We start from the raw sequence: 12,374 nt of genomic DNA, 5'->3' as shown, positions 1-12,374 counted from the left end.
AGGCGGCGGGTACGGCGGCGGCGGCGGCTACGGCGGCGGCGGCGGGTACGGCGGCGGCGCGCCCGGCGGCTACGGCGGCGGCTACGGCGCCCAGGGTGGCGGCGGCGGCTTCTACGGCGGCGGCGGCGGCGGGCGCCAGTGGTAAGCGCGGCGCACCGGAGCGCCCCCGCACTGGGCCGAAGCGCGCAAGTCTGCGCAAGCACGCCGCTCTCCAGGCGGGAGGCGCGCGAAGGCTCCCCGGCCGGAGGTCCCCCGGCTGGTGGAGGTCGGCACGGCAAGCCCTCGAGCGGGCCCGCTCTCAGTCCACCCGCAGAGAGCCGGCGTGCCTCGAGTGATCAGCACATTGTCCGACCCATGCCGCACGTCACGAGATGATCGGGACGCGCGTACGACGAACAAAACATTACATATACATAACAGCACAAGTCTCAAGCCGCAAGTGGCAAGACAAAAAAGAAAAATTAGGCATAATTTCGCACAAGGCCATATCGTCAGTAACCGTAAATAAATAAAACGGACACCTCTACTAGGAGATGGGTAAAAAGGAACAGGTCCCCGCCCTGCGGTCTTTGTGCAGGCTTTAACCGGCTCCATTATTTAAACATATTGAGAGATCACAGACCAAGCGACAACAAAAAACGCGTTTGCTTGTGGTTTTATTCTCGAGACCTCGAGATAAATAAATAAAGAAAACGGCGAGCCACCTCGAGAGAGAGCCCGCCGCATATGCGAAAATATTACCTTTGCGCATCCAAGGGACGGTTCGTACGACGGAACCGGGGTGGACGCTCGCGTGGCCGCCCCCCTCGCCCCTCGAACTCGTCATTCTCCTCAATGGACGCACCGCGCCGTCGTGCGAGCTCAGAGCGCGCAACCGTCCTCAATTTCACTCGCATTCTCCTCATCGGCGGCCGCTGCGGTGACCCAGACAGTTGGTACAGCAAGTTCGCCGCCGCGGGCGTCGCGTCCTTCCCGGGCTCCCAGCATCTCTGCTCGCCCTACGATGCCGGCCAGTTTGCAGAGTACTCCGACGCTTTCCACGAAAAGGCGCTGCGTGACGCCACGGCCGCCGCCGCAGACAGCCCGAGGCAGACGCTCGTCATCTCGGGCGCGGTGCCCGCGGGCGGCGCAGCAGAGGATGCGCTCGTCAACATGCTGCGCACCGGCGTTGCGGCGATTGAAGCCTTCGGCTCGGGACTCAACCTCACGAGGCACAGCCTGGCCGCCGCCGACGTGCTGTACGTGCACGCCTCTCCCGAGGGCGCCGCTTCTCCCGACGCAGGCGCCGCCTTGGGCCGCGAGCTCTGCCGGCTCAAGGGAGGAGCCACCCGTCTGAGGGTGGCCAGGTTCTACCTCACCGGCCGGTCCGACCTCGACTTTCGTGTGGACTCGACCCTCGCTGGCTTTGCCGAGGCGTGTCCTGTCGGATACAGCGATCTCTGGTCGATCTCCGCGAGCGTGGAGGGCGCCACCCAGGCAGTGGCCCCTTACTTTGCCAGCAAGCCGCTGCCGGAGGTGATCCTCGCGCCCAACGACGACAGCGCTCGCGCGCTGCTGTCTGCGGCGAGGCAAACGCTGCAAGAGGAGGAGTACAGCATGCTCGGCACCACCGGCTGGGACAATAGCTTCCCAGACCTCGTATCGGCGCGCAAGATCCTCGTGACGGTCGACCAGATGGTCTTCTACCCCAACCTGGGGATGTGGCGCACGCTGCAGCAGCTCGTGCAAACCGTGCAGGATATAGGGCTCAGCTCGACGGCCGCAGTGGCGGCGGAGTTTGACGTTGAAGGCGCGACGGTAGACGTGTCCTGGTCGAGCGCGTCGACCGTCTCGAGCGACCCCGTCGGTTTGCTGCTCGAAGAGCAGATGAGCAGCTATGACCCTCGCGTGCCGCCGGTCGGAAGGACGTCCGTCGAGACCGGCCTCCGCAACGTGAGCGTGACGCACTTCACGCCCTTTGACGGCACCTTTGAGCTCGTTTACTGGTTGCACCTCTCTTGGGTCGACCCGCGGCTCGAGTGGGCGATGCGCAAGCACGCCGACCCGATCGAGCTGCAGCTTGACCAGATCTGGATGCCTCCGTTCCTCTTCCTCAACGAGTATTCGCGCAACACGCTCTCGAGCGTGCCAGCGGTCGTCATGCCGTCAGGACGGGTTTCCGTCGAGCACTACCTCCGCTCGACTTTTCTCTGCCACACGGAGAAGGGCATCAGCCATTTCCCGTTCGACGAGTACGATTGCGCCGCCTCTCTCGCCGTGAGCAACCTTGCCGTCTCCATGGACGGCGGCCTCGGCTTCGATGTGGTCCACGAGGATCCGAATTTCTACGCATCGTTCTCGACAGCGCTCGACGCCGACGAGCGGCGCGATGTCGTTTTGTACAAGCTACACTTCACGAGGCACTCGTTCAAGATGTGGCTCCGCCTCATCGTGCCGGCAATTCTACTCAATCTAGTGGGGTTCATCGCCTTTTGGATCCCGGCGCCGGGGGATTCGATCGCCCTCGGTGTCACGGCGCTGCTCTGCACGCTCGCCCTGCGCGTGTCGGTCGATATGCCAGACACGTCCGACGTGACCTGGAGCGAGCTCTTTATGACAATCAACGTCAGCTACCAGGCGCTAGTGTGCTTCTTCAGCTTCCTCGACTTCAACGGCAGCATTTCTCGGCGGATCCAGAGAGCAGGGAGAAGCTGGAGGCGCGGGCGCGTCCGCATGCGGAGGATCGAGCGCAGTACCAGCCAGGGGGAGCGCAATGGGCAGGGCCAGCCCTATTTTAGGGAGCGCGAGGGGGCGGACGAGGAGGAGCCGAGCGGGCAGCGCGACGGCGTTCCCAGGCGACGCGAGACCGGCGGGCCCAGCGACCTGCTCGCGGCTGCGCGTGCAAGTGCCGGGGTTGGGCCCGCGCTCTCTCTCCGGAAGCGACGCCCGTCGCCGGAGAGTCTGGCGGAAGCAGCGGAGGAGCCGCCTGCGGACATCGACTTCGACTGGGTCGGCCGTCGAATAGTCGTGCCCAGCTATGTCATCGTGGTGAGCACGATGCTAATTATGCAGGGGAAGTTCATCTAGGTTCTAGCGCATGTGCATACGTAGAATATGTTCCATCTCGCAGATAGATACGGCTTATAGGATGGAAGAAGTCGAAGAACACGACAGTCTCGGACTCTGGACACCGCGCGCGGCGCGGAGGTGTGGTCTGTCGGATGCGTCCCCAAAAGAATTTCACAGCCCGCGCACTCACAAGTTTGACGGATCGAAAAGTGGCGGTGGCGGGGGGGGGGGGGGGCAGCCGTCTGCGGGGCGCGGGGCACTGGGACTCAGGCCGCCCCGTTGACCTTGGCCTCAAGGCTCGCAAACTTGGCCTCCAGGCTTGCAATCTTCGAGAGCGCATCCGCGAGCTCAATTTCGAGTAGCTGTGCATGCGGCAGGGGCTCACAGCTGTGTTCGTGCGCCTCACATCTCGCGGGAGGACGTGAAGGGTAGGTGCGATGATTCGCCCGCGAGATAGCGGTCGCTCCCTCGTAGCCGATCTTCTCCCCTTCCTCCGAAAGCTGCGCCAACTGCTCTGGCTGTCGAACGACCATCGTCTCGAGCCGCCAGCAAAGCTTGAACGAGAGGAGGTGATGGCGTGCGCAACGGCCTGGTCGCCAACGCTCCCGCGCCTTCCGAGGCGTCCACGGTCGGAGAGACTGCCAGTCGATCTCCCGCTGTCGCGTCGCTCCTTTCGCGCCTTGCTGCCGGCGCCTCCGTCGCGGTCGGCAGAAGCGAAGACCGCCTTCACGTCGGCCGATTTGCTCTTGGCTCTGCGCCATGTCCTGTGAATAACAAAAAGTGAACGGGGCGGAGGCTTGAGAGCTCGCGGACGAAGAGGTTGGGAGAACGCGCACCCCAGGCGTCTCGCCATAGTTGTTCTTCGCCTGCAGCGCCCCTCCGGGTCATGTATTCCGAACCTGCATCGCATCGACGACCGCCTTTGACGTGGTGTAATGCGCGGCATATAGTGGAGCGGGCACATCCCGTTGGGCTTCTTGGGATGTGCGCCAGCACCTCATCCTCGCTCCGATGTGATAGAGACAGTCACGCAAAAACACAACCCCGGGACCCAGCCCTTCACACTGGCGGAACAGCACCACTGCCCTTGAGCACTTGAGCACTGGATAGGGCCGATTCCGCGTGGTACGGGACCCCTCGATCGTCTCGCCCTCCCTCACTGGTATGTTCATTGGGGGGGTCATAACAAACACGGTACAGGATCGAGGTGCACGCTGCCGAAGCAGTGTCGTCCCCCCTCTCCCCGACGGCGATGGCGGTGTGACCGATCGAGCTACAAGAGGAGCTTGGTCAGCAGGATCCGGGATAGTCTGATGCACTACCTCACTGGGCCTGAGATCACCGAGACGCACCCGTCACCGTCTCGGATTCATGTGGGATCGAACCACTCCGGGATGGGCAAGCCCATCGTTCTCATCGGTCCATCTTGTTAATTGTCAAAATTCCTGTTGTGCAAGAGGGGAGGGGGCTCTGACGGAGTGCGTGGCGGGAGAGGGCAGGGAGTGGGCGCGGGGGAGGGGGGGGGGGGCTCAGCCGTGCAAAGAGCATCAATTAATAATAGTAGGGAAGACATGTCGCCCGGCCGTTCAAGAAGTCCGTCTCGATTTTCGTTTTTTCCCCGCAGACCACTCGGGCAGCTTTTACGAAAGGCAAAGTTTTACTTGACCACTCGACCACTCGGGCAACTTTTACGAAAGGCAAAGTTTTACTTGACCACTCGGGCAGATTCGATTGCATTTTACCACTCGGGCAAACTCGATGAAACGGGCGGACGGAAACGCGTTTGCGACGGCTCGCCGGAGAGCATGCATGGAGCGGCCGGTGCGCCGCCGCAGCTCACCGATGGAGCCTGCGTCGCGGCTCAATCCACTGACGTAGCAGCACTGCGACACACTCTCCAAGCACGGCCTCTGGCGTTGCGATTGCACAGAGAGCGAGCAATAGGCGCCAAAAGCACAGATCTGTGTGCAGTGGATTTCCATGTAGGTCGCGCCCAGCGAGCGGACAACCGCGGGTCTCGGATGCTCTCCCGGACGCGAGCCCACCGTGCGAGTGGCGGACCCGGAGGCGGCCGGCCCAGCTCACCCCCAGAGAGGCCATGGCCAGGGTCAGGCATAAGAGGGGGGTGTTTTTCCGTCCGTCCAAATCCTCCTGCCCTAAATAAATAGAGCAGGCATCTCCAGGAGAGATGGGTGCCCCGTTCGTGCCGCGTCACGCCCGTGTGCCCCCGAGTTCATTTTAATAGAGATGGGCGACGCACGAACACAGAGAAGGGGGGTTTCTGGGGACTCTTGACAGAGGTGTGCTAGTCGCTTTCTCCGACAATTCCGACATGTCTGACGGGGCAGTTCGGGCTCAAGCGAGAGCCGCGGTCGCGGTCGCGGCCAGCGCGTGAGGCCTGGCTAGGGCTGCCCGGCGTGATCTCGACCCACGCGCCGGAGCGCGTGTGGTGCTTGACCTTGAGGCTTGAGCAGCCGGGCGGTCGCCGCCGCTGCCACCTCGAACGGGAACTCGCCGAAGGTGCCCTCGTCTTGCGCCGCAGCGAGGAACATTTCGCCTAAGCCGTACAGTAGCACAGCAGGCCCCGGTAGAGCGCCTTGTTCTGGTCTCGTAGCACTTGGTGCAACGTATATTTTCTTTCTTTCGTGGAAAATGCCATCATGGCGAGCCGGGGCCTCGTGTTGCGAGCGACCTCCCTCCTCTTGTGCTTGCTGATGACTCCTGGACTCGCTTGGCGCGGCCTAGCTCTCGTCGGGCGAGCCGCGCGGCCGCGCACTTCGCGGCTGGCGGCGAGCGCGCGCCGCACGTGGGCGATAGCCGAGGACGGCAGGTGGCTCTCCAGCGCCGCGGCCACGGCGAGGGGTGCGAACGACGTCGGGTGGAGCGGGCTATCGCGCGAGGCACGCGCCTCCAGTGACGCCTCCAGCGTGACTGACGGCGCTGGTGCTCGCCTCGCCGCAGCCGCACGCGAGACTGCCGCCGCCGCCGCCTCGCCGGCGGCTGAGGCGGCTCGTGCTCGTCCGGTGGGCGACTTCACGCCGGGGTTCCACGACCAGGAGGAGGTCGGCGTGCACGAGGTGAGCGACGCCGCCGAGGCGCGCCGCGTCGCCGCCCTCCTGTGTGCTCGCGACGAGCTGATCCACGCCTGCGACACCGAGGTGGCGGACCTCGACCTCGGCCGCTCGCCGCTCGGGCAGGGGAGGGTGCTCTGCATCACCGTCTACTCGGGGCCCGACCTGGACGTCGGCTCGGGGCCCGGGAAGGCCCTCTTCGTCGACACGACCGAGCCGGGCGTGCTCGAGGCCTTCAAGCCCTGGCTTGAGCGTGAGTCTGCGCTCAAGGTCTGGCACAACTATGGCTTTGACAGGCACGTGCTGTACAACCACGGCGTCGACGTCGTCGGCTTCGGAGGCGACACGATGCACATGGCGCGGCTGTGGGACGCGTCCCGCCTCGCGGGCTACTCGCTCGCCGCGCTGACCGAAGAGCTGGTCGGCCGGGCAAAGGTGAGGCAGTGAACCATTCATGTATGAGTTGAGTCCCTGCCGCTGACCGAAGAGCTGGTCGGCGTGGCAAAGGTGTCGATGAAGGAGATCTTCGGCGAGCCAAAGCTGCGCAAGGACGGCACGCCGGGCAAGATCATCGAGCTGCCGCCGCTCGACTCGCTGCAGGCGTCGCCGCTGACGCGGCCGGACTGGCCCCCAGATCTCCCCAGATCTCCCCAGATCTCCCCAGATCTCCCCATATGTCCTAGGCGTCCCCGCTGACGCGGCCGGACTGGGTGCAGTACGCCGTGTACGACGCCAAGGGCGCGCCGCCGCTCGAGCGGCAGGTCTTGATGCGGAGAGAGGTCTCACAGCTGAGGGCACGAGACCTAGGCACGTGGCTGCTCTACCGCGAGCTCGAGGCGCGCGCACTCTCGCCGCTCGGAGCGGGCCTTGCGGGCAGCCTTGCGGGCAGCCTTCTCTGGGCCCCTTGCCCGTAGGCGCGCCTCTCGCGCATGGAGTGGCTGCGCACTCGCTCGCTCTTCGACTTTTACACCGAGTATTGGCGGCCGTTCGGCGAGTTTCCCACCGAGCTTCCCACACCGCCGCCTCGGAGCCGAGGCTCGGAGCCGTCTCTGCGCCTCTCCCCCTCCCAGGCGAGCTGCTCACCGACATGGAGCGCGCCGGAGTGATGGTGGACGTGCGGTCCAAGCTGCCGCTGGCGCAGACGCGCGCCCAGGCCGACCGCGACGCGGCGGAGCTGACGTTTCGCAAGTGGGCGGCGAGGTACACTGAGGCAGCGTGGTACATGAACGTCGGCTCGGGCACGCAGGTGCGACCCTGCTCTCCGGCGGCTCATATCTCCCCACATCTCCCCACATCTCCCACATCTCCCCGCATCTCCCCACATCTCCCCATACTATTCGCCACGCAGGTGCAGACCCTGCTCTTCGGCGGCGCGACAAGGCGAAATTCGGCCGAGGTGCTGCCGCTGCGGCGCACGTTCAAGCTGGAGCGAGCTGCCTTTGAGGAGCTCCGCGCGGCCAGGGCGGAAGACAAGAAAGCACGAGAGCCAGCATCGGGGGAGGGTTGTGAATAGGAGCTCCACGTGGCGAGGCTGCGCGCGACCGGCCACGCGCACGGTGCGGAGGCGGGCGCGGCGGCGAGGGAGGCGGCGGCGAGGGAGGCGGCGGCGGGGGCAACGGCGGGGCTTGCGGCGGCGGCGGGGGTGGGGCGGGCGGCGGAGGAGGAGGCGGTGCGTGCGGCGGGCGGCGGCGGCGGTGCGGCGCTGACTGGGGAGCGGCTGGGCAAGCTTAAGGTGTCCGAGCTCAAGGAGGAGCTCGACGCGCGCGGCGTCTCTCGCAAGGGGCTCCGGCTCAAGGCGGACTTGCGGCAGAGGCTCAGCGAGGCGGTGTCGACCAGCGAGGCGGTGGGACCGCGCCCGTCGACGCCGGCAGCGGAGACCACTTCTCCCGCGGCCGCGCCCGCCGCGCCGGTTGCGGCGGCGGCGGCGCCGACGGCTGCGGCGGCGCCGACGGCTGCGGCGGCGCGCGAGGCGGCGGCGGCAGCGACGGCGGCGGTGGTGGAGGCTGGAGGCGTGTCCTTGGAGGGCGTCATCGTGGACAGCGGCCGGAAGGAGGTCGAGTTCGAGCTCTCCTCCCTCCAGCTCGAGCACGCTAAGACCACCAAGAGCGGTTGGCCGGCGACAGACGCGGCCGCACTGCGCGAGCTGGCGGGCAGGTCCGGGAAGCCGCACGCGCACCGCACATCTCGGGCCATCTCGGATCATCTCGGGTCATCTCGGATCATCTCGGGCCATCTCGGGCCATCTCGGGCCATCTCGGGCCATCTCGGGCCATCTCGGGCCATCTCGCCGGCAGGCCGTCCGAGGACCCTCCCGTGTTCGGGTCGGCGTATGGTGCGTTCGGCGGGGGCGAGGTCGGCGAGGAGGCGTGCCGTGCGCTCGAGGCGCTCTGCCAGATGGGCGCCATCGACACGATGCTCTCCAACTTCATCCTTCCGCTGCAAGACTTGGCCGACGGCACGTCGCGCATCCACTGCTCGCTCAACCTCAACACCGAGACCGGCCGCCTGTCGAGCCGCACCCCCAACCTGCAGAACCAGCCTGCGCTCGAGAAAGACAAGTACCTCATCCGAGACGCCTTCGTCGCCGCCCCCGGCAAGGCCCTCGTCGTCGCAGACTACGGCCAGCTCGAGCTGCGGCTGCTCGCACACATGACGGCGTGCACCTCGATGGTCGAGGCCTTCAAGCTCGGGGGCGACTTCCACTCGCGCACCGCGATGGGGATGTTCGACCACGTTCGCCGCGCCGTGGAGGACGGCACCTGCCTGCTCGACTGGGACTACTCGCAGGGCGAGCCTCCCGCGCCGCTGCTCAAGGACCTCTTTGGGTCGGAGCGGAGGCGCGCGAAGACGCTCAACTTCTCGATCGCGTACGGCAAGACGGCGCACGGCTTGTCCAAGGACTGGGGCGTCTCGATCGACGAGGCGAAGGAGATGCTGCGCGCCTGGTACGCGGACCGGCCCGAGGTGCTGCAGTGGCAGAAGGACACCATCGCGTCGGCGCGAGCGACGGGCGCCACGCGCACCCTCCTCGGCCGCTACCGCACGCTGCCCGGCATCCAGGGGCGGAACGGCGCCGTGCGCGCGCACATGGAGCGAGCCGCGATCAACACGCCCATCCAGGGCGGCGCGGCGGACATCATGACGCTCGCAATGATCAAGCTGCAGCGGTCCGAGAAGCTGCGCGAGATGGGCTTCCGCAACCTGCTGCAGGTGCACGACGAGGTGATGTTCGAGGGGCCGGCGGAGCTCGCGGACGAGGCGCGCGCCGAGGTGGTGGCGTGCATGGAGCGGCCCTTCGACGAGAACTTGCCTTCGCTGCTCGTCGATCTGGTCGTTGACGCAAACACAGCCTCCACGTGGTACGAGGCCAAGTGACAGACAGGAGTTGGGTGTTTACCGAGAGCACACGTGCGCCCCAGATCGCGCGCGGTGTGCATGTACAGGCGGGGATGGTTGCTAATTACGGTTTACAAGGTTGCAAAATTTCCTGAGCGCGGCAGCGGGCGCTCCGGGCAGGCTCCGCGCCGTCATGCCGGCACGGTCCTCGGCGACGGCCGCGACGCCCTCGGTGTGGGCTTTGCGCGGCTCGCGTCATTGGCCGGCGGAGACGGCGCCAGCGCGTGCTGCGGGGGCCGCCCCTCCAAAGGGGAGACAGTGCTGGGGGTTGGCGAAGGGTGGCGCGTGGCCACGCCGGCGGGCAAACGGGCGGCGTGGGACGGGGCGGTGGCGGCTTAGCGTGCGGTGGCCACAGCCTTGCGCACGAGCGACGACGCGTAGGAGAGGTCCGCGCTGCGCAGCGAGAAGCGGCCGAGCGGCGCACCTAGAAGAGGAGAGATCAAGTCGCGTGTCCGTGCTACTCTGCTGGACGATGCCGTGCGGCTGAGCGGCGCGCCGTCGGCCCCAAAGACGAAAGCGCCGTCGAAGTTCCAGGTCACGTCGCCTGGGAAGGAGCGCTTGGCGAGCTCGAAGAGCGGGTCCGCGCGCGGGCCGTTGACCTCCACCTGTTGGAGTGGGGCGGGCGTGAGGAGGGGCGGCGGGGGAGGGGGGGGGGGGGGGTCTGGGAAGTCTCTTCACGAGAGTTTGGGAGGGTGTCGAATCGAGTCACCTTATCCATCAGGTGGCAGCCTGGCGCCTAATGAATCAGTCATCATCAATCACACACACACACACACACACAGAGGCCTTGCCCACCAGGCCGGCGCCTCAGCCGGCAGCCCGTGCGACGCCACCGCTGCCGGGATCTGCTCCGTCGGCAGCTCCTGATTAACAACGAAGAACTGTCATCCAGTCGTGATGAATGATGGTCGGGACCTGCTCGCTCCTGCCGCCACTCGTCCGAGGGGAAGAGGAGGACTTCGAGGGCGGCACCAAACTCGGCGTGCCACCGCTTGAGCTGCGCGTACGCGCTCCCCGTCGACCTATATAGCGAACCGCCAGTCAGAAGAAGAAGAATCCCTTCGCAGGATACGCGCTGTCTGTCGACCCTCAGCTCGAGGCAACGTTGACCATCAGGACCGCCTGCCCGGGGGGCAGGTGAGGGGAGGGGGGCTCTCCACGTGTGTGCGTGTATTGATGTGTGCTGATGTGCGCGTGTCTGTGTTGCTCGCGCCTTGCCCGAAAGCGTGGCGAGGTCGAGCGGCGAGCCGTCGATGCGGCGCGCGCTCAGCGCGTGCAGGGAGGACTGCGCCGCCCGCACCTGTGGCGGCGGCGGCTGCACCGACGATGGCATCGCGAGGAAGGCTAGCGCGGCGGTGCAGAGCAGCGTGGCTGCACCGCCCGCCAGCACCTTGAGCGGCAGCGGCGTGCCCGGCGCTCCGCCCCGCCTTGGCTTCTTCAGTCCCATCGCCTGCGCAGGAATGGGCATGTGGTGTGACGGATCGACTGCCGTGCCCGAGCCACGATGGCAGCGGGCTGGGGCCGCGCCGGCTGAGCTGTTCGGTGCAAAACTACAGGGGCCGCGTCGCACGGCGATGGCAGACGGACCCAAAACGCGGCACCGGTGTGAGAGCTGGGGATGGCGGAGATGGGCATCAGTAACCGGCGACTTGGGCAGCGAAGAGCGCACCCGAGCAGCCCAAACTTGCGCACGTGAAAAACCCGTCGGAAGCGACAAAAAGAAGTTTACGCGCCAATTACATCGCCGGGCGCTGCTTGCAAAACCGCGCGAATTGCTTTCTCTCCTCTCACAGCACCCACCTCCGTACATGCACTCAACAGTACGCTGTGTCCCCCAGCTCACCATTTGTAACAGCCTCTCAGGCGGGGTCGGGGAAGGAGGGCTCGAAAATGGTGCGCGTGCCATACCAGCGGCCGGGCAGCATAAAGTTCCTGTAGGCATAGAGTGGGGCTCAAGGCATGAGAGGGAACGTCTCTGCATGGGGTGTGCGAGCCGCGCCAGTAGGCGAACGGAAACACGTACTTCTTCAAGTAGAAGAAGGGGAGCTGTTCCTTGCCCTGGTCCAGGTACCTACGGCCGCAGAAGCTCACGACTGACACGACGCCGACTCCCACTCTCCCTCTCCTCCACCACCTCGGCTATATTTCACCAGCTCTGCGACTCGGCGAGCTCGTTCCCGTACTTGAACTCGGCAAGGATCAGCTTGCCCCGACCCGTCACGATGGGGCACGATGCATACCCGTCGTAGGTCGCATTGGGCGCCTTCCCCGCCATCACACGGCGCATATTGTGCACCACAACGGGCGCCTAGCGATTGGAATGACCCCGTCAGCGTGGATCATTGAATTTGTATCCTAGATCGCGGCACGCCTGTGCGGTCACGGCGGCGGCCGTCTTGGAGTTGGGCGTGTTGGAGCAGTCGCCGATCGCAAAGACGTTTGGGTAGGCGGTGTGCTGCAGCGTGTCCTTGTCGACGGTCACGTACCTGCAGGGCCAAGCCGGGCGGGGATTGGAATGTGGGTGGCGCGCGGACGCGTCTGGGGACGCACACCCAGTGTCGGGGTCGGCAATCTTCGACCCCTTGATCCAGTCGTGCGCACCCATGAGGGGAACTACGTGCAGCAGGTCGTAGCTGCGCTCGACCGGGCCCTCGTCCGTCTGGAAGGTGGCCACCTATGTTCACAGGTGAGGGTATTCAGAGAAGGCTCACGCGTCTGTCTTGAGGGCGCGCCAGGTAACCTTGTTCGGCCCGTCCACCTTGATTAGCTCGTGCTTGAAGGACGTCTCGACGCCGCGCTCCTTTCGGATGCCCTCGAGCGCTGCCGCATACTTTGGCACCGCAGAGATAGCGCCGGTGC

At 65.8% G+C, this 12,374-nt stretch overlaps 5 protein-coding genes across 5 annotated transcripts in view; 3 read left to right on the top strand and 2 right to left on the bottom strand.

Moving 5' to 3' along the window:
• EMIHUDRAFT_313171 (hypothetical protein) overlaps positions 1–145 on the top strand; it is a gene marked incomplete at both ends in the record, with an annotated part of 1,060 nt that extends 915 nt beyond the window's left edge. The window contains one exon of the mRNA XM_005790256.1: positions 3–145. Coding sequence (XP_005790313.1) covers positions 3–145 — 143 coding nt within the window. The remainder of the gene's footprint in view (positions 1–2) is intronic.
• Positions 146–834: 689 nt separating this feature from the next.
• EMIHUDRAFT_224844 (hypothetical protein) lies at positions 835–3,066 on the top strand (the record flags this gene model as incomplete). The annotated part of the gene is made up of 1 exon (XM_005790255.1): positions 835–3,066. The coding sequence occupies one exon, from the start codon at positions 835–837 to the stop codon at positions 3,064–3,066; it is 2,232 nt and encodes a 743-aa protein (XP_005790312.1).
• A 2,642-nt stretch (positions 3,067–5,708) lies between these two features.
• POLAI (PolI-like DNA polymerase) lies at positions 5,709–9,494 on the top strand (the record flags this gene model as incomplete). Its single annotated transcript, XM_005790254.1, has 6 exons — positions 5,709–6,554; positions 6,627–6,795; positions 7,190–7,365; positions 7,468–7,515; positions 7,633–8,172; positions 8,502–9,494. The coding sequence occupies 6 exons, from the start codon at positions 5,709–5,711 to the stop codon at positions 9,492–9,494; spliced, it is 2,772 nt and encodes a 923-aa protein (XP_005790311.1).
• Positions 9,495–9,721: 227 nt separating this feature from the next.
• On the bottom strand, positions 9,722–10,964 carry EMIHUDRAFT_361847 (hypothetical protein). Its single transcript, XM_005790253.1, has 6 exons — positions 10,729–10,964; positions 10,603–10,637; positions 10,322–10,537; positions 10,227–10,251; positions 10,012–10,122; positions 9,722–9,939 (listed from the first exon to the last, which is right to left on the bottom strand). The coding sequence occupies exons 4-6, from the start codon at positions 10,231–10,233 to the stop codon at positions 9,851–9,853; spliced, it is 207 nt and encodes a 68-aa protein (XP_005790310.1). The 5' UTR covers positions 10,234–10,251; positions 10,322–10,537; positions 10,603–10,637; positions 10,729–10,964; the 3' UTR covers positions 9,722–9,850.
• Positions 10,965–11,374: 410 nt separating this feature from the next.
• EMIHUDRAFT_224838 (hypothetical protein) overlaps positions 11,375–12,374 on the bottom strand; it is a gene marked incomplete at both ends in the record, with an annotated part of 1,736 nt that continues 736 nt past the window's right edge. Inside the window, 6 exons of the mRNA XM_005790252.1 lie at positions 11,375–11,447; positions 11,527–11,586; positions 11,666–11,823; positions 11,899–12,001; positions 12,068–12,189; positions 12,256–12,335. Coding sequence (XP_005790309.1) covers positions 11,375–11,447; positions 11,527–11,586; positions 11,666–11,823; positions 11,899–12,001; positions 12,068–12,189; positions 12,256–12,335 — 596 coding nt within the window. The remainder of the gene's footprint in view (positions 11,448–11,526; positions 11,587–11,665; positions 11,824–11,898; positions 12,002–12,067; positions 12,190–12,255; positions 12,336–12,374) is intronic.

This window comes from Emiliania huxleyi, assembly GCF_000372725.1.
Source record: "Emiliania huxleyi CCMP1516 chromosome Unknown EMIHUscaffold_120, whole genome shotgun sequence".
Classification (NCBI taxonomy): Eukaryota; Haptophyta; order Isochrysidales; family Noelaerhabdaceae; genus Emiliania; species Emiliania huxleyi.
The sequence above is the reverse complement of the archived record's forward strand: the minus strand, read 5'-3'. Positions and strand labels throughout refer to the sequence as shown.

Coding starts and splice junctions, on each gene's coding strand:
- EMIHUDRAFT_361847 (XM_005790253.1), bottom strand. Junction 9,940..10,011: donor TTTCGTCTTTGGGGCCGACG/GCGCGCCGCTCA, acceptor CTCCTCTTCTAG/GTGCGCCGCTCGGCCGCTTC.